The sequence below is a fragment of the Xiphophorus maculatus genome, chromosome 11 (genome assembly GCF_002775205.1).
Source record: "Xiphophorus maculatus strain JP 163 A chromosome 11, X_maculatus-5.0-male, whole genome shotgun sequence".
Taxonomy (NCBI): Eukaryota; Metazoa; Chordata; class Actinopteri; order Cyprinodontiformes; family Poeciliidae; genus Xiphophorus; species Xiphophorus maculatus.
The window spans coordinates 25538006-25558971 of NC_036453.1; the positions used below are offsets into that span (position 1 = coordinate 25538006).

Below are 20966 nucleotides of genomic sequence, written 5' to 3' on the forward strand. Positions count from 1 at the left end.
AACATACATCGGAGACTCGCTCACATCTCCACCTGTGAGGAGAAAGAGAGTCGCAGTGTGTTGTAATCCGTTTCCACTTTGTTCAGAAACAATTGCAAAACTTCAGGCTGAGGATCAGACGGCAAGACCTGAGCGACAAACCAAACATAAGGGGGAAAAATAAGCGACTTCACTCATTATTTAATTTAGGATGACTTAAAAAAAAAAAGTTAAATGTTCTAGAGGTGGCAGTTTTTTTTCTTTTTCAAAAAAAGAAAAAAAAAAAAACTGCATCTGCAAAGAGAGGGCCGGAAGAGCAGAAAGAGAGCGCCTGTGACTGTTAAACCTCTTCCTGTGGTTGCATCACGTGGCGGTGGAGGGTTCAAAAGGAGAGAGCTTCTTCTTCTTCTTCATCCACTCCTTGGACAGACAAGAAGACACCTGCGAGGTCGGAGGCGTGGGGGGAACCGTCGATTTGAGCGCAGACCGAAAAGACTAACAAAAAAGCAGGGTGAGGTAAAGTATGAGGGATGCTGCTGTTTTTCCATTTATTAATTTAATCCTGATTAATGGAAGAGGTGTTTTTATCTGTCAACTGAGTTTTTTTTTTGCTTTCTTGCTTCTTAAAGTGTTTTTTTTTTAATTTTTATAAATGATTTTGATTGGACTTAAAGTTAATTTTGTTTTTTTTTACTAAAAGCGTTTAAGACGGAAACAGTTTGCTTTGATACATTTACATGTCACAGCTAAATGTATCCGCATGATTTATGAAGTTAGCTTACTTTCAAGCCAATGAGCTGATATTTTGAGCCTGTTTTAACCCCACTTTAACTTCTAAGCGTACTGACCAGCTCAGACAAAAAAGCTTACTCATGCCTTACAAAATGGCTTCCTCGAGATAGCGCTTCCTCTGATGGTTTGCTTCTGATATTTGCTTTAAAACGGCTGTAAATCAGAAAAACGCCGGGCGGGGTTCCTTAGGCTGATGATTTTTTTTTTTTTTAACCACGTTTTCTCTGCCTTTTCTTTTGGCAGCCTCATTTGCATTCGAACCAGCTATCTGTAACAGTAGGCGACGCATGTGAACGTTTTAAAACAAATCAGGAAGTGAGCGCCTTCTGGTTTCGCACTGAAGCAGTTGAGCCGTAAGGTTTCTGGCTGGCAGACTTCAGACGTTGGGGGAGGGAGGGAGGTCGGTTTGCAGCTGCGCGAGCGGCTACAGGTGCAGAAGAAGAAGAAGAAGAGGAGGAAGTGGGAAGTGGACCGAAGACCGGAGAGGAGAGCTTGGATGTACAGTGCAGTCATCCATAAAGTAGAAAGCACTACTAAACTCCTCGCCAAAGTGTAGTGTTTCCTACTTTATGGATGAGTGTACTGTTGGCTTCAGGGAGAGCCGAGGAGCCGCCGGCGTCACGCAGGAAGTCGGCGAAAGAAAAGAGGAAGCTGCTTTGTCTCGCGGGGCCACACGTTACCCAGAGTGTCGCTGCAAGTCGGTTCACGTGGGCAGAGTGTGGCGCCGAGCGGAGCTAGCTCCTCTTTGTTCTCTCCATTGTCACCTGTTTGGAAACAAAACATGTGTATGGTAAATGATATGCAATCTGTACGCCATAAAATAATAAAGATCAACTGAAAAATAAATCCTGCGTCACGCGTTTCTTTTTTTGTGTTTTTCAAACAACACCAGCTTTTTCTTTCTGTGAAAATATACATATTTTATTTCAGTAAAAAAATGATCCATATTGAAAGAATTCACCACATTTTCAAGTCAAGAAGTCCTTAGTGTAGTACAGTTTTAGGTAATAGTCCGCCAACGACACTGCTTGGACATGCAAAAAAAAAAAAAACAGAAAAGAAAAGAAAAAAGGAGCAAAATAAAATCTGAAAAATTCTCAAAATATATACAGATAAGCTTCCAGAAAGTGTAGTAAAAAGAATAATAATAAATATTATAATAATATATAAAAAGGTTAATCTTACAGTGGTTTCAAACAATGAATGTAGATAAGGAGAGACAGAAAGATTTCTGCGACATATGAAAATAATGAAATTATAACCCGGATCCCACCGGTTCGTTACAGTACATACACACACAGCTTCGTTCCCGCAGAGGCGTCGACACAGTGGACATGTCTGCCTAAAACTGAAATGTGAGAGCAACGAAAATAAGGCCGAACATGGGTAGAACATGCATGCAAACATCCTGTAAACAACATATTAAGACTAAACAAGGTCTTTATGTAAGGCTAGAAATGATCATCTGAGCTAAAAAAACAAACAAAACAAAAACAAAAGAAAACTTCATCTACATGGGTCTCAGTCGGAGCCAGTCAGCAGAGGAGCCTCTCGTGTTGCTAGGCAGCAGGCGAGAGGACCAGACTGGTGCGTTAAAGGCCGTTTAACACATTACAACTATCGGCTGTACATTTCGGCAACTTTTGGGAGCGTCCAACCCCTTGTTAAAACATAAAAGAAGAAGAAGAAGTAAAAGAAAAAAACCCCACAAACAAACAAAAAGCATTTAGTACTGCCTCTGGCTTGCATCTATCCCGGCTATTCAACGTCTAACGTGTCTTTGACGACCCGCTTTCTGTTTTTGCTCTTGGCATCGTCGTGCTCCCTTTACGAAACCAGGAGAAATTGAAACATTCACAGAACGAACCCTAAAAAGAAAGAGGAAAAACAACAACAGTCGGGTGAATCATGCTGCTGGGAATATTCCGCCTCTCTCGTAAAAAAAGCGAAGCACCTAACGTTTTGGCATATTCTGCAGCTTTACGACAGCCAGAATGAACAGGTGCCTCAGCACCGAAAGGAACCCAGTGATGAAAAACATGAGGAGCCGCCTGGCAGCCCTGCGCAGCAGAGATGGAGGGGAGAAAATCAGAGTGAGCGTCGCAGGTGGGGAAAAGTAAAAAAAAAAAAAAAAAAAAAAAAGGGGGGGGGGCCTGCTCTGCACATCTGCACTCAAAACTCTTCAATTACAGCTTTACTTTAATACAGCTGCAATAAGCCCTACATAAACAACACAACACGGTTCTAACTCTCTAACACGGCATTATGTATTGCTAAAGTCAAGCTAGTCAGCACTGCTAACCACACTGCATATGCTAATCATCAACATTTACGTTGCAACGCTGCAAGCCGGAGGTGACAGCAGAAACTTATTGCGGAGTCTATCACAGTACAGCAACACCACAAGCCTTCAGTGCAAACGCTCTGCTTCAATGCAGATCCAGGAAGTGATGTTCCTGCTAGCTAACATTTAAGAAAGAAAAAAAAAAAAAAAAAAAAGCATGCTACATTCAAATTAGAATGAACCGCTAACATCTGACAGACGGCTCGCTGTCCCTTCAAATGACATTCTGTCCTTTGCTGTTTGGAGAGGAGTTAAACTGTAACAAACTGACGTGTGGGTAGTGTGTGAAACTGAGATGCTAGGATGACAGATGAGTCGGTGTGCATTAGTGGACTAAAGGTAGGAAGCGTCAGTAGTTGCTCTGGTTTCCTCCACATCTTTTACACTGTGATAGTAGAGAGAGCTTGGTTTATCTTTCTCTAGAAGTTGGTTCTATTACCTTCTCTCAGTTCATTTAAAGAACACTGCAGATTTTAGTGGTAACTGAATGCTAGTTTGTAGTAATAATCAACAGATGCTTGATGTCTGGATGCTGCAGATCTGCCCACTTCTCTCGAACACACCCTAAACTTTCAGGCCATCCGGATTTTTTTTTTGTGTGTGTGAGAAAGGCATCTCTGCTGTGGATTTCATTTATAGACACACAAGCAAATGCCCCTCTCTCTCTCTAAAAAAAAAAAAATATATATATATATATATTTTATTGCAGTGACCTCAAAATGAAAAGTTTTAAATTGAGTACATACCAATTGGTTGTTCTTTTGTGAATGTCCCACTGTAACAAACACATGCAGAGTCTGATAAGCTACCAGAAGCCCAGGCATCATAAACATTTTGAGATTATTTTATTTAAAAATCGGGTGAGAACATATGGGCAACACAGAGGTGAAGTACTCAAATTAAAACTTGGATTTCCATATTTTTTTGTGAGAATGTGCCACTGCAATAAAGGCTGAATTTATTTTAAGACTTTTTATGCCTGCAGGGCCTGAATATATATCTACATCTGTACCTACGCTCACATAGAATCTAGAGGCTGATGATGAACCTAGCTCCAACTGAAACTAAATAATTATTTCATCTTGTGGGACTCGGCCACGTTGACCCAATAATCCCCATGTTGGCTACTAACACATCGATTCTAGGGAAACAAATGAAATAGTGACATGCTTTCACATTCATTCAACCTCAACAATCAGAAGAGCCCTGCTGCCTGTGACAGCTCTAAGCTCACCGGTTAGCTTCCCGCACAGTGCTAACAATTACAAATAAATACGATTTTGTACAAAGTAACATGGAGGGAGAACAGAGATAATATAACTCCACCCCATCAGGATGGATAGTGCATTTTTAAACAGCCGCAACAGAAAAACAGAGCAAAATTGCTGGTTCTTTCTGTTGGCTCCAGATAAATAAGGTGGCACCAGCAGATGAGCGCTAAAGCTAACGCCGACCCGGTCGCTGGGAGTCTGGGTGACGTCTGGTCTTCTAATCGACGCTGCTCAGCATTAAATACGTCTAAATCATTCTTACGTGTTGGTATGTTATTGCTGCGTCGTTTAACTGCGACAATTTGATAAAGCGCAAGAATTTAGAATAAACATTTGTGAAGTTTGCTCAGCTCAACATGCATGCGTACATGCTGCAAGAGGATATTCTGCTTTGCCGAGTCCTCTATCTTCACTCGCTGGTCTAAGGCAAAAGTTTAATTACTGATGGTTAATGCATCAGTTAGTTGCGAACAGCATTGATTACCACACGAGACTCAACAGTATAGACAGAGAAAAGTGCTTCAAACGTGATACGAGTGTTCCGAGTCTCATTCTTTCTTGCTGGATCCCAGCTTCTTGAACAGTTTCTTGCCTTTGGAGAAAAAGCCTTTCTTCTTCTTGGCCTGCACGGCCGACGCTGAGGGAGCTGGGGTGTCCGGAGGAGAGGAGCGGACCTCCGCTGCAGCTGGATCGGGAGCAGGGATCAGGTCTGGGGTTGGATTCGCGGCGGCTTCCAGCTGCGGCTGCAGGTCTGACGGCTCCTTCCTGTTCGGGTTCGAAGGTTCAGCTGGGGGATGCAAAGCCTCTTCTAGCGCGGAGGGGACCAAATCTTGCGGCTCTGAAGAGGAGGTGCAAGTATCCTAGCAGAGATAAAGCCAAGCTTTAGATGATGAGATGTATATTGTAAACTGTCTTTCTTACTGTTTGTACTGTACTTCTGGAGGGAGTCAGGTTTAAAAGGAAGACTGTAAAAGGAAAGGTTTTCACGTGTGTTTCAACAGTTCAGGGATAGATAAATATAGATAGATATAGATGTAAAGCAAGGCAGAAAAAGATAGAAGGCAAGTAGCGAGGTAAAAATAGAGAGAAACAGAGAAAGATGAGAGACTGAGAGAGATATTTGTAGAGAGATAGAGAGGGAGACACTTTATTTATCCCGGGGGTAATCAGCGTTGGTGGAGGATGTGAGGAACTACAGAGGAGGTGCCGACCAACTGAAGACACTTACGATCAAGTCTCAAAGTGTACAGATCGTTTTTGCTTCTGCAAGAGGCCATGCAGGACAGAGGAGATGCAACAGGCATAAATCAGACAGAGCAGAAAACAAAAGCACAAAGTAATCATGCACTTTCACAGCGTAAATAAGAGATGGCAATTTTTCATGTTACTGATTTGAAAAGATGGCAATTAAAATGACATTTTTACTAATGTACAGACGGACTGAGGTACCTGCAATTCTTTCCTGGGTTCTGGTGCCGGTTGGGCACTGATCGGTTCTGGAGGAGGAGGTTCTTCTGGGAAGGCTTGCAGGAAGTTGGAGGGCACCAAGCCTCTGTGTCCGTTCAACTCTCCCTGAAAGATTCGATGACATGGATTCTCTCAAAAAGCCAGACTTCAATCTTTTTCGCTGTTCATTTTTATGACAAGGCTGCACGACGTCAGGGAAATATTTAATGGTGATTTTAATACTTCCAGCTGCAAAGACAATATTAATTACCAATAACCCAAATCTTTCTGAGGCTTTTTCATCTCTGACTGAAACAATGCGCACAGAAATATTCCCATGACGATTACAATCTGATGCTGTTTTTTGAATTTACACATATGTCAATTCATCTTTTCTGATTCCACAAAGTAACTACATAGACTAACTATAAGTGAATTTAACTATAAAATTGCCTTATTTATAAATATTACAGCTAAAGCGGAACTATTGCACATTTTCTTTTGCACAAATGCTTACACAATCCTCTTAGCTGTTGTACAACTTCCTTCCTTTTGCATTTTCTTTTTAATTTGCAACAACAGGCTCTAGAGGAGCTAAAGTTGACACACCTCCCAAAGTTCGGAGTTTTGAAACTTACGTAGAAAAAGCCATCTTCGTCCATGTCACCAAACACGTGTATGGTGTCTCCGGCGCTGAAAGTCAGCTCGGCCTGAACAGAAATTTTACAGAGAGGGTTTGCCGTTACTGAATATTTTAAAGGCGTGGCATGGAAAACAGCTCTTCACGCGCAGGTCAAACCTCTATGTCGGTGTTGGGGGAGCTCTCTCGCGGATCGTAGTCAAAGACGGCGACCATCCTTCGAGCCCCGGAGGCCGGTTTCCCTGCGGCTGCTGGAGCCGCGCTGTGGCTGGGATCTGTGGGCCACACGGTTCAATCAGAGCCGTTATCGAAGAGAATCAGGCAAAATGTTTGTCAGCCCGCAAACACACAGCTCTGTTTGTTCATGTCGGACTCTTAGCATCATGCTACGCTGAGGAAAATTCACTCCACTGCACAATTCACAGCAGGAAGAAACAAGAAATTAGTAATCAGTGTTAGAATTTTCTACTTCTACGAAGAAGTCTAATCGAACATTTGTCAGGCGATGATTATGGACACGGGCAGAAACGGTTGCAGATTTAAGCATGCCACTTGAACTGGGAAATGAAAGGAAGAGATAGGAAGAATTAATTGACATTAAGAACCAGTTGGCCATTCATCCATGCCTTGCAGGTTTGTGGAGGGCAGAGGTCATTGGGTGAGAGGTGAAGTAAACCCTGCTCAGGTCGCCAGTCTTTACCAAGGTTTCTGCAGGTTTTACCAACTAAACTGTAAGACTTTTTAAGACCACTTTGAGAACTTTATGAAAAGTGAAATTTCTGTGATCTTTTGTATCTCTTGGCAGCAGCTTTGGACTTCTCACGTAGCCTACAACCTTAACTCCCATAGGGCCAAGCTTCGTTGCACTGAATGCATGTAGCATCGTGTGGGTTGGCAACAGAATCGAGTCAGTGGCGAAGGCAAACTTTGTCCAGCCATGTGCTGACAGATTTATAGTTACCCATGACAGAAGCAAAAGACCTAGCTAGCTAGCAAGTATTAGCAGACACAGGGACACAGAACACAGTGAGCGATGATGTTTTCACACAACTCAAACTTTTGTCTATTACAAAAGACAGTCTCGTTAGAAAAACCCATATAGCCACGACAAAATTAAAGTTGTGAATAACTTACATTTTCTTTAATGAATATAAGACTGTTGGAGGCCTTGATTTCAGATTTATGAATTTAAAACTTTTTAAGGATACTTGGACACTGTGATTACCAGACCAATTAACCTAGCCCTTCTTTTGGAGGAAGCCAGAGTACCCAGAGAGAACCCAGGCAGGCAAACTCCAAGCAGAAAAACCCCCAGGCTGGCATTCAAACCTGCTACTAACTGCTTCACCGTGCAGCCCTAGTTGATCATCTTACTGCTAAAATTGCTTCCAGCAGCTGAAAACTGCTGTTTGCAAAACATGCTTTGTATTTTCTGAATGTCACAATCAGGCAGCCTATAATAAAAAATGGGCAAATTTGAGCTTTGCATTTTAAGCTGCTAAAATAGTGACATTACACTAAGCAGAAAATGTTTAAAAAAACAACAAAAAAAAACAACCGCAGGTAAAGCATGCAGCGCACACTGAAACGCCGTCTCATCATGCAGGCACACCGGAGCTGACAACAAACCTTGACTGGAGGAGTCTATGCTCTCCTCCCAGAGCGCTGCAGACTCCACTGGAAAAATATGGAGAAAACGTAAGCAACACTACACAATCATTTTGAGGGACTGAGTGAGATTGGTGCTGTTTGAAGTCACACCAGCTTCCTACTGAGAGTTAAAGGACACAAGCAACCACATGCTTGGTTGAATGCTATTGACTTCTCTTTGGTCACAGCCGTTTAACTCACATTCTGGCTCAGTCATGGATTGTTATGTGACAGACTGACACTAAAAGATGCAAAAACTGCAAAGTGCAAGGAAAACGATACTTAAGGATGATTTTCATATTCTTTTACAAATAAATCTCAGAAAATTGTGGAAGGTATTCATATACAGATCCTCTGACTGAATTTCACAGGATTTACGGTATTTACAGCGTCAGGTCTTTGGGTTATTTCTCCATCAGCTTTGCACTCCTCAAGACTGACATTTTCCCCCCATTCTTCCTTCAAGGTAGTTCAGGTTTTCCCTGTTTGGATGGAGTGGAAGCAGCAGGGCTCACCACGGATTCTCTATTGGATTTAGTTCTTTAGACTTTGAATGTGCCATTTAGTCCATCACTGGCTTCCTGCAGCTCAGAGAATAGACTTTAAAATACTGTTGACAGTTTATAAATCACTGAACTGTTTAGTACCGAAATACATTAAAAGATCTGCTGCTGTTGTAGCAACCATTCAGACCACTCAGGTCTTCTGGTTCTGTTCTGAATTGCCAGAACCAAACATGGAGAAGCAGCATTCAGCTTCTATGCAGCACAAATCTGGAACAAACTTCCAGAAAACGGTAAAGCTGCTGAAACACCGAGTTCCTTTAAACCCACCCGTTAAGTTTGCTTTTGATTTATAATTGATCTATATACTTAATATATAGTTTCTGATGATCTTGATTAAGGAATTTGACAAATTAATGCTTATTGCTGTTTATTAATTGGTTGCTGCATGATGTGTTTTTATGATATAAAGAACTTTGAAGTGCCTTCCTGCTGACTTGTTCTAAACAAATAAACATGAATTGCTGCGCATAGAATAGCATCTCCACATCATGACGCTGCCACCTCCTTGCTTATAGTGAGAAACTGCCTTGTGTCGGTCCATCACATAAAATCCCGATAGAGACAGAAGTTTGATTCAGCTGTGACAGACAGCAAGTGCGTATACTTTTATATCCTTTCGTAGACGGCGTGATGGAATCGTGTTGTGCTACATGCTACGTTGTCTGTGTGAAGCTGGCCACAAAACATGTGTGAGTGGGTTGACACAAAGTTACGTGTGGAGATCACAGAGCACAAATGTTTCAATCAGTGAGAATGAAATTGATTTACAGCAGAGGATCAGGACAATTGAAATGTTCTGGGGGCTTATTGGTTAATCAGCAACACCATGTGACATCTTGTGTCAGTCATATTACATGACTGAGAAAATAAATCAGCAACCAAAACAGTGGAACTCTAGGTGCAGAGTATAATAATATATGCCCTAAATGTTGGGAAGATGCATGATCTTTATGGCCATTTCAGCCGCTTTTCTTTTTTTTTTTTAAATCCCTTGCAGCGGCTGAGTGATAATCAGCAACTGAAGGAAATGAGACAAATGTGAAGAAGACAGAAAGAAGCAAACCAGAGAGAGAAGAAGAAAGAAGAGGTGGAAGCCGCAATCTGCAGCGAGACACACCTTTCTTGGATCGTCTCGGTTTCGGCGGTGGAACAGGGCGACGCGGAAGCTGTGCATATGTGCGAGTGCCTTAATGAAGTTTTAGAGGCCAGAAACAATAAAAGAAATGAAATAATAACAATAATAATAAAAAAGAACAGGAAAGACACAGATGTTTTAAAAGAGCAGCCCAGACAAAGCTGACGATGAGAAGCCAGCGAAGAGCCATGTAGACAGTGACAAGCAGCAGAACACACAGCAGTGAGAACAAGTGGAAGTGAAAAGGTTAAAAAAAAAAATCATCTGCAAGTACGGCTCTGGGTAGAAAGCAGGAAACAGAAGCAAAGTGTTAGCTTGATTTGTGCTGGTTTTCTTTCCACCATTCACCACAGTCAAACACTGACTCATTTTACTTTTCACATGCCTGCAGAAACAGGGAACATAGATTTTGTGTTCAGTTAGTTCAGCTGATATTATGAAGTCGCCTTCTGGCTCCGAGTCAGTCAGAAGGCTACAGACTACATGGAGCTCGTTTTTCCTCCATTACAAAAAATATGTGATTTTATTTTCTTTACTGAATTAAAATTATTATACCATAAGAGAATATTCCATTTGCTAAAATCCATTTAAAAAAAAAAAAAAATCAAAACATGGCGCCAGATTTTTTTCTTCTGAGCAGCCATTTTCACTTACCACTTCAACATGGAAAGCAGTGACTTTATGGAACATTAGTACAGTCGACACATTACAATGCGACAGTCATAAAGTAGGACTTGAGCACGTTGTCACATACCGATCTTCTCCATAGAGGTAGCCGTGGACAGGAAGCCCTGCTGCAGTAGCTGCTGCTGGGTCTCCTCGTCCTCCACCTGGATCTCAGACACCATGTTACACGGAACGTAGCCCAGACGGCCCCCTGACTCCCCCCGGTAAAACCCGTCCGCGTCTTTCTCTCCGTAAACCTGGGATGAAGAAAGAGACAGAAGATCTGCTGCAACTTTCTACATCAGACTTTATTTAAAGGCGGAGTATTATGTGTTCTGCAGGTTCATAGTGCCATTATATAGCAAAATTAAGTAACTATGTTACATTTAGTTGTTAGAGAAATGCTAACTATGTCAAATATGACTTCATAATTTGACACCTTGAAATTGGGTATCTGTCTCTTTAAGAAACTCTTGCTCTTTCTGAAACGCCGCCTTCGAGAAGTCATTACAAAGTCGCTCCTTTATTAACCCTTTAAAGTTTTATCCAGTGACGCACTGAGAAGTAGCTTGTATAATCAGAACAGCAGAAGTGCAGTTCCGACAGGGGTTTGCTAAATGCTGCTGGCTAGTCTGAAGGAGCTGAGAGGGGAGGAGCTCCTTCAGCTTAGAAGCTCGGAAACTGCAGCTCAGCTGAATGGTTGCCACGCTAGATTAAAGTATTTCTCAAACATGAACAAAAGAATCAGAGTAACACATCAAGTATGTTTTTGATGAAGGAACAACATTATAACACAATGTAAAGCTCAAAAAAGGTCAATTTTACATAATACAGCCCCTTTAAACGTTCAGGAGGGACTGAGAAAGCTGCACACTTACTTTGATAATCTGTCCCTCGCTAAAGGGCAGCTCCTCCTCTGCAGCATCAGGATTAGGAGACATGGTGATGGGATCATATGGAAAAAGCGCCACAAAGATGCGTACGCCGCCGTCTCCTTTTATCTTCGGAGATTCACCTGCAGGAACACAGTCATCACGGGCTGAATTAAGAATTACCGACAATAAAAATATGATCCGCACATAAAATCAGTTTCAATTAACTGCTGTACTTCCCCTCAGTTAAACACAGACATATCTAATAATAACATGTTATGTTCCATCCTCATTTGCTATAACACATTAGCAGATGCTGTGATACTTACACTTCTGATGGATTGTCTTAAATCTAGGTTGTGTTATTTTAAACTCGTACTTTGGAAAACCCTGTGTGGTTTATAAAATGCAAATAATTTTGTGCAGGATCCATAATGCAGTTTTACAAACATTTCAAAGCTTATATAAAATGTCCATCTAAGCACATAAGAATATAAACATAAAGTGAAATTCCTTCAGGGAAATGTATAGACTCATATATTTCAATCATTTACCTCTGCCTGCTGACTTGAATAAAGGAAGGTAGTTGCACAAACATCAGCAGATTCAAGTTCAGTGCTGAAAACCCAGAGACATAAAAAGCAGGATAGCAGAGCAAAGAAGCTGCATTCATATTCAGGATCTGCATAATTCAGCAGCAGCCCACTTTAAGGAGGCAAACCATAGTTTCTTCAGTGGGATATATTGGAATCAAACTGCTACTGCACTGACACTGCAGAGCCTAACACCAAAAGATCTTCATCAATAATATTTCATAAAACACTTTCCGTAAATATGCACCACTGATTTGAGGGTATGTTTAACTTAAAACTCAACTTTAAGGTTTCTTTTCACATTTATAATTGATTAAAAAAATACACATTTGTACAAAAACAAGTAAAAGATTTACAAAAATAATAAAAAAATATCTCAATTAACGCTAATCTAAGGGCTTATTTAACGTTGTGGTTTTTCTTTATTGGTCCATTTAAAGTATTTTTCTTGTTGCTACTTGTGTCTTCCTGGTTTTGTATTTAGGGGTACCTCACTTGTTTAGTAAAGTCTGCACTTCATTTAGACATCACGATCCACAATCAGTGATGATTCTGATCTTCTGCTTTCTGTCTACTGTTTTTATAGAGTTCAGCTGTGAAGCAGGAATCGTTGGATCACTTCAAGCTTCGCTCTGCTGAAGAACTTTATGGAAATGCTGACTTTGTGGTCCAGCAGGAGTTGGCTGAAAACTGGCCTGACCAAAAACTCAACACAGAATCTACGGAGCATTATCAAGAAGAGGAGGTAAAGCGTGCTGTTAAATCAACCAGGGTTGATTATCGCCATGCGATGGTGCATTGATGCAGTAATTCATTTAGAAAGGAGATGTTATTAGGGAGATACAGAACAGTGCAATGAGCTTAAGCTCCAGTAGATCTACACAAACATTTTTCCTCCCATTTGTCTTTCAATTTTCAGACAGGCTGAATTTTGGGTTTGGTTAAAACTAGTGGTGAAACGCGATTGAAATTGTTAATCAAGCTAACTCCAAGGACGGATCGATCGCAATTCATCACATTTAAATTGAAGAATATACTGACAAAATAAGCAACATTTTAAATTCAAAACCTTTTTTTCTGCTAAAAAAAGGGTTTTGATTAAACAAATTTTGATTTATTAAACAAATAATTTACCAGCAAAATATACAACAAATATTTTTGTTGTTGACAGATTAGTTCAACAACAGAGATATTTATTGTTTTCAATTTAGGTTATTCAGCTGTCAGACTGAACACAAAAGTGTTTCTGGAACTCCTGATGACAAATGGAACTTCTTTGATAAAATAATTCACTAGAAATATGAACTGTGGACGCTGACATTTACGGAGGGGACGTCTGTGCTGCTGCAACCTGTTTGGCATTGAGATGCCATTTTTACACAGATCAATAAGCCAATTTAGGCTTGAATGGCTTCAGTGAGGCCAGTTCCTTTCAGCACAAGTTGAACACAGCACCACTCTTTTCCAACCTCCCATCAGATAATTTATTGAAGCAAAAATTTATCCCTCGCAGGCCAAGAGAAGCGGCATTGTTGTCTGTTTGCAGACATATCTTGTGCGTAAGAAATACGGGTGTACCAGAAACAAAGTACAAAGGTTCCGGCTCAAAACTTTTGCATGGAAAATAACAAAAAACCCCAGAAAAAATGCAATTAATAGGGGATTCACACTAGCCCGGTTTAGTAAATTTTAGTCAAACTCAAGTTTGATTCCCTAGGAAGTCTGGTTCGTTTGGAAAGGTGTGAATGCATCAAACTCTGATGTGGACCGAAAAAGCGAACTCTAGTGTGTCTACAAACCTACATCTTAGTTTGGTTGAAGTGAACTCTGGTGAGGTTCGAATGCATATGTGGATGCAAACGGCCAGCAGACCACTCAAGAAGCAGGAAGTTAACTATAGCGCAGGGCATTCTGGGTAGCTACAACCAAAACAAACACATGAGGGGAAAAAAAAGAGAAATCCTACAGCTGGCAAAATCTCACGCCACTCCATATTTGTTTACATTTCATGAAGAAGGAAGTTATGCCCGTGTCTTCTTCAGAGGCTTTTAAGTTATTTCCTTCAGTGGTTCTTGTTGCAGCGGCACCACAGGCGAGGAGGGGAAACAGGTTTTTCAAAGTGTTTGGGTCGTTTGATACAATGCAGTGTGAAAGCGAACCGTAGCAGCTGAAAAATGCAATAGATGTAATTTTGTTCCCCCATCAAACAGTCTTCCAGATCATCAGGTGAGAAAACACCCTATTTGTGTCAAAATTTAAATGCAATAAATTCTATGTAATTAATTAATCAAAATTAAAATCTTGACCCTAGTTAGAATAAATGTGTAAAGAATTAATACATAATATATTATTGATGATATTCTAAGTTATTGAGATGCCCCTGCACATTAACATTGCTTAGTTTCACTGAGCGTTTGTGCACCTCCCCCACCAGCTAACCGCGGTGCTGCTACGAGCCAACTTGGCCCAGCACTTGTCCTTAAAAAAGGTAATCAAGCTAAACCACTGATCCTAAGCTGTGTGAGCCTTTTGACAAACGTGCACTTGTTCCTGATCTGCAGCCGCGCATCAGAGCAAACAGTGTTTAACCCAAACCAAAAGTCAATTATTCACACTGTGGCCTGCACTGTAAAATTAAAAAAACACATCCACAGACGAGCGCTTGTTGCTCAAGACGCCACAGATGATGCAAAAAAGCTGCTTATTTTATACTGAGTCTAAAAAGGAGCACAAGACATCAGGGTGGTGGTGAAAGAGAAATTTTGAAGAACTTTAAGCTGAACCCGTCTCATTATTGAGGCAAGAATCACAAGCAGACTACTCACACACTTTCACATCCTTACTGATCTCTGAGCTACAAGGGCAGAACTTCTCTCTGATCTCTTCCTCTATCTGTACATGCGTAAAATAAACATGAACCAGAAAAGGTCAGGTTTCAGATTGATTGAGAAGAGAGTGAAGGAAATGCAGTGGAGGAGAAAAGGAGAGGAGAGGTGTTGCACATCTCTAATACAGGCAGCTTCTTTTCTGGTTAATCGAGGTTACTATTTTAATGTCTGTCACTTCCTCCTGTCATGACAAGCCACTTTGGCTTAAGCTGGTTCTCAGTTTAGCAATCTCCACAGCACCTTCTTCTCCGTAACACCACGCTCCCTCCTGTCAGCCCTCCCTTAATGCACAAGGTACTAATCCGACAACCTTCATGTGAGAGAGGGGGAGGCTTGCCAGCTTACTAGCATGTCAGGATCTCTCCATACAGTTCCACTGAACCCAGAAAGGAGGGAGGAGCTGCTGACCTTTGTGCTGCCTGGTGTGCGAGCTCATTGGTCTAGAAGAGAGCTCTGCCTGGCCACCTCTGGATGGGCCCGCCACAGCTGGAGGGATCTGACCGGGCTCCTGTTCAAAACAGGAAAAAAAAATAAATATATATATAAGGAAGTAAAATTCAACACACAAACCTGTCTTTTGTTTAAAGTCAGCACCAGGGACGGGTTGGTTACTGGTACAGGGTCCGTACACTTTTCTCACAGTAATATTCAAGCACTTTTCAAGCATTTTCAAGGTAACGTTTTCAAACTTTTCCAGCACCGCACTTATCACCTGACTGATCCAAGAACAAAACAATAATTTAACATAAAAATCCAACAATCCAATCCAGTAATGTTGTTTAACTTATAAAAGAGAAGCCTACCTTTATTTCAATGATCAAAAAGCCATTGATTTTGAGCCAGTGTCATGGCTTATTATTCATGACACTTGAGCCAGTGTCGTGAATAATAAATATTCATGACACTGAAACAATGTGATCAAATCGTGTTACCTTCCTGCTGATGATTAAACACAATATACGAAGAAAGTTAAAACATCAATCAAGATGAGTTTAGTCTGATTTAATGTCAGACAGTGAGAAAAAAATTGCATCTGTCTTTTGTTTTTTAGGTGTATGAAAATATCTGGTTTAAGCTGTGAACAAAGTTGTCCATATTTAGACTTTAAATCAAAGGTTGCACTTTATTAGAAAACTGTGCAGTTTGAATACCAAGCACTTTCCAAACCACCTAGTTCAAATTCAAGTATTTTCATATAAGATTTTAAGCACTAGCATACAAGCTCTGTTGGTAACACAATGTACAGAGCTTGTAATAAGTTACAGCTAAGAATGAAAAAAAAAAGTCCAACTTGACTTTAGATGATAAAGAAATTGAATAAATGAAAGAATCTTTTAGCAGAAAGACACATTAAAGCAAAGCATATAAAGAAAATAACTTTTTTAGGTAGTTTTTAGACAAAGCCTGGATGTTGAAGTGCTGGAAAGTTGCACAAATTAAGAGATATTCCACAACAATGCTAGTAATGAAGTAGGCTTGAGAGGTGAGGTTATCCTCTAAGGATCTAAACAGCCACAGGGAGAGACTAGGGCTGGGTCAACACAAGGACTACGTCCACTGCAGTTACCGCTGCTTCGGCCTTCAGTCCTCTGTGGTGAGGCGGTTTGCCGTGCTCCGCTGGAGCCCCTTCAACCCACCACTCGGAGCTCATCTGCTCCAGCACCACCTCCCCGCGCCCGTACTCGGCAGGCTCTTCGTTGTCCGTGCCGTACTCCACGTCGATCTCTGTCCTGCGGCCGACCGGCGACCTCACAGTCCGCAGCGTCTTGCTGACTGGGTAGGGTCTTGGCGGGGTAGGACCATGGTCGGGGCTCTCCACGGCGGCGGTAGCGGCAGCCATCTGACTCCTGAGCATGGCCTCCCTTCTAAGGCGGTCCCCTAGCCCTTTGAGCAACGCTCTCTCTTTGATAGTGGGGGTGAGTTTGGGCGGACAGCGAGCTGAGACTCGCCTGCTAGCGGGACTCGGATACAAGCTTTCGTCTTCGGGATAATTTACAGTGTCGACCGTGTCAGCGTAGCGCACCCTGTGCTGTGTCTTTGGCTTAAACTGCAGGGGTTCTTGTCGGACAGAAGGCTCTTTGGCAAGGGATCTGGGATCCCTGTTGAAGTGGTGGTGGTGGCGTGGGATGTGTGGGTCGGGGGGATGCGGGTAATGGAGATGCTCAGAGTCTCTAGAAAGAATGGACCCTGGCCGAGGCTTGCTGCGGTGGAGTAAAGGCTCTTCCTGACTGCTATCCTCCTCCTCCGTCACCTCGGCGATGCTGAACAGCTGCTTGCACTGCAGGACCTGAGGAGGCAACTTAAGGATCCGTTCAAGAACGTCTTCGTCGCTGTCCGGCGTCTCCAGTTTGCGTGACTGCAGCGGTCGTAGTTGGATTGAGTCAAACACGGAGTGGTAAAGGTGTGGGGTCAAATAATTACCATTATCCAAGGAAAAATAATTTAATAAAGACGTTCAGGCATGCAAAGAGAAAGAAGAGGAAAAAACAACAAAAAGGATTACAAACAGACAAATACGCAACAGAAATGAAAACGTGAGCGTAAAAGGGACCTATTATGCAATATGTACATTTAGCACATTTTTATGCTTCCCTTTCCGTGTCAACATCTTATGAAATCTGCCCACGCATTTAAAATAAAATACCCAGTTGGTCCTTGGCAATAAGTTACAAATTGTTTGGATTCTGGAAAACGAGGACTTCAAAAACTTCCTGATTGTTAAGTCACATTCAACGGGCACTGTGTGTTAACATAGCAAACCCAGCATGTTTGGTTAGGTGGTTTCACCTATGTGTGCGCTGATCAATGGCTTCTGGAACAGACAAGTGTTTTGGTAAGTCATTTGTAAGTCAATCCGGAAACCACTTGCTATATTCTTTTTGGTTGGGCAGGAGGCTCCCCTTTTGCTTTTCAAAGATGAACGGTTGTATAAACGGCCATCTGTTTGCAGCCATTTTCACATGCGAGTGTAAACATTGAGTTGGCAGAGGGGAAAGTGGCCAGCAGTGGCTTATTTGAATTTAAAGTGACAAGAGGGCCAAAAACATCTTGTTCTGAACTGACCAGGCTAAAATCTCAGAATGATTTTGTCCAAAAAAAAAAGTAACTTATTCTAACCTTTTCAAGGAAGCATAAGAGGTCACCTTTAAACAAAAAGAAGCACACTCACACCCTACAAAAAAGACAGACATTGTAGAGCCTATGCAATAGAAAATACATTAGTAATTAATTTCTTTACCCTGTTGGCTCCCACTGTGTACCCCCTGGCCTGTGCTTCTCCAAGGTGGTCCGAGTAAAGATCTTCCTCCTCCTCCTCCAGGATATCTGACAGATCTGAACGGCTGTTATCTGCATGGTAGTCGCTGTGAGGGTCCATCAGGCTGTAACTCTGAAGGAAAACAGTCGTGAATTCTGCTGCTTCATGAAAGATGTAACTATTTTAGCTCTAATATTTTTAAATCACTCTGCTGTAGCTCTGGCTACATTTAAACACATAGTATGTATTTTTTACTAAATGTTTGGGTAAAAATTGTTGAAAATCATGAGCTCAGAGGTGTATAAATATATCTTTATGTAAAACAAATAGTCAGAGCGTACCTGCTGCCTACTAGAGTAAGCCGGCTCCTGGTCTTGCCTCAAGAACTCCTCAATGGACACCAGCCGAGTGTTCTCCGGTTCCTCCTCCACCTCCGACTCCAGTGGCGAAGTGCTGAGTGGTCGCAGGACATTAGTGCTCTGCGGGTTCAAGAGGTCAACGATCGGGGCTTTAGGCGGACTTGCGACGCGCTCAGGGGTCCCAAGCTTGGCACAGGGGTCCTCGATGAACTCTGTGATGGATGGGAAAGGACGTATTGTCCCGGGGCTGTCGGTGTCTCTGCGGAGATCCAACACTGCCGCTGGCGCCACAATCTCCACTTGAGCAGGCGGAGGTAGCGTCGCTGCTGCTGGAGACGGCTGAGGTGCTGTGTTGATGGGGGAGGCCACATTAATCTGAGGAGAAGAAATGCATTGATGATAACATCTGTTAATAAGGAGTGCCAATTTTAGGTTTCAGTGGCTGCTTGTCAATCATATGCTTCACATCAATATTTTACTCTAATTAGCATTTTATATGCTTGATATTCACTTTTCCCACAGTAAAACTCAAGCATGTAAGTTTCCATATCTATCCAGTGTCACATTTTGGAGATAAAAGCAATACAAATGAACTAAAAAACAGGTTTCAATTCACTATTATATAATTTATTATCATTATTAGCCTTAATGTCTTGTGATTTTATATACATTCTACAGCAGGAACAATAGAAACTAAAACATATCAAAATATTATGTTTTGAAACATCGTTCTCACACACACCCTACACACCTGATTGATCAGAAAACAAAAAATAATCCCCCAATTTCAATAATGTTGTGTAGCACATAAAAATAAGCTAACCTTTATTTCAATGACACAGATCAATAAGTCATTGAGCAATTAGAAAGTAATAAATATTCAAAAATAAAATAAAAAAAAAAAATTTGCTCAAGTTTCCTGGCATTTAGCAAATAGAAATAATTTTCCTAATTCAACTGATGTAAAACAAGTTTATTGGAAAGAGTCTTTTGATTATTTTTAAATGTCTGGGTTCAACTGTAAATAATATTTTCCAATTGTAGGCTTTTAATCAAACATTAGATTGCACTAATTCCAAAACTGTGGAGTCTGAATATCAAGTCTTTTCAAGAACTTTACACGAAGATCAAGTACTTTCCAAACCTCGAAAACACCTAATTGACATTCAAACGATTTCAACAATTTCAAACCCTGGACATCAGATTTTCATTCCTATTCTATTGATCAAAAGTTGGCAGAGCATTACCACTGGAGGAACGGCGGAGGCCACGGGTAAGGCGGCCTCACACACAGTCAAGGCAGCAGCAGAAGTCGGGTCGGCCCAGGCTTTCACATAGGAGGCAGATAACAGACAATCTTGTGAGTGGAGAGCATGAGGCAGGTTGGCAGCAACCTCCACTGCGGGGCCAGGCCTCTGTGTGCCTGATGGCAGAGTGTTGGGCAGCGCAGAGACTTTGGCAGCAGAGTTTCCATAAGACGGAAGTGGGGATAAGTTACTGGGGGCTACCGAGGGGCAGGGGAGGCGTGGCACAACTGGGGCGGTCGGAGTCGGGCCTGCCATGACGGCGGCCAGCTTGGAGGGCACGTTTACTGGAAAAGAGTCGCAGGATTCCCCGTGGGCAGACATGGTGCGAACAGTGAGCTCCTGAGCCACCTGGAGGGCCTGGATCTGAGAGGGGCCTAGCAGAGCACTTCCAGCTGTCGGCGACGCCACTTCCAAGACCTTTGACAGCAAGAATAAATTTCAGACTTCATATGCTTTTCCCACAGTAAAATTCAAGCGGTTTGCAAGCATTTTCAAGGTAAGTTTTCAGACTTTTCCAGCACCACCCTTTGGAGATAAAAACAATACAAAAGAACTAAAAAACACATTTCCAATTCAACATATAAAACAACAATAAAAGAAAAAACTGTTCTCACTAAGTTTTCTGGCCTTTAGCAAATAGAAATAATGATAAATAATTTAAACTGACCAAAAACATGAAAAATTCAGTCTGATTTAAGTTCAAGTAGTGAGAAATAAAATATGTATGTGTTTATTAGGTGCATGAAAATATCTCATGTAAATAATGCTCTCCAAAACAAGTTAAGGACTTTACACAAACACTTTCCAAACCTTGAAAATACTTATATTCAAGGATTTCAAGCACCTGTGTGAACTCTGAAAATTAGCATTCACACACATTACATGATTATTTAAAATCCTTGCCTTCTTCTTGTCCGCATATATGGTGTATCCAGTGACCCGGACTCCGTTAGAGGTACCAGCAGCATCTATGGTGACCGGCAGCCAGCTGATGAGAGCGATCCCGGGAGAGGGGCCGGGCTCCAGCTGTACGTCCAGCGGAGCGTCAGGGGGACCTGCAGCGATTAAACGCATTACACCCCAGGGAACAGCAAACATAGTATCAACACTCATGTTTCTGTACTAAAAGCAGGACAAAACAGAGGAGCGATTCTTTTAACAGTAGGTACACCACACTAGTAAGCAGCAAGCTAGGAATTTAA

At 41.7% G+C, this 20966-nt stretch overlaps 1 protein-coding gene across 9 annotated transcripts in view; it reads right to left on the reverse strand.

Moving 5' to 3' along the window:
- Positions 1 to 3701: 3701 nt before the first annotated feature.
- tspoap1 (TSPO associated protein 1) overlaps positions 3702 to 20966 on the reverse strand; it is a 60830-nt gene continuing 43565 nt past the window's right edge. For 6 of the 9 annotated variants that reach the window (XM_023342200.1, XM_023342196.1, XM_023342195.1 and 3 more), the window contains 13 exons: positions 20668 to 20819; positions 19705 to 20181; positions 18440 to 18832; positions 18081 to 18230; positions 15251 to 15350; positions 11368 to 11504; positions 10578 to 10746; positions 9806 to 9874; positions 8102 to 8149; positions 6632 to 6747; positions 6471 to 6542; positions 5836 to 5958; positions 3702 to 5246 (listed from right to left, as the gene is read on the reverse strand). In XM_023342200.1, the coding sequence (XP_023197968.1) occupies positions 4935 to 5246; positions 5836 to 5958; positions 6471 to 6542; positions 6632 to 6747; positions 8102 to 8149; positions 9806 to 9874; positions 10578 to 10746; positions 11368 to 11504; positions 15251 to 15350; positions 18081 to 18230; positions 18440 to 18832; positions 19705 to 20181; positions 20668 to 20819 (2318 nt within the window). In that variant the 3' untranslated portion in view covers positions 3702 to 4934. Of the gene's footprint in view, positions 5247 to 5835; positions 5959 to 6470; positions 6543 to 6631; positions 6748 to 8101; positions 8150 to 9805; positions 9875 to 10577; positions 10747 to 11367; positions 11505 to 15250; positions 15351 to 16409; positions 17199 to 18080; positions 18231 to 18439; positions 18833 to 19704; positions 20182 to 20667; positions 20820 to 20966 lie in introns of all 9 variants that reach the window. The other 3 variants (XM_023342202.1, XM_023342197.1, XM_023342199.1) reach the window with 3 other exon arrangements.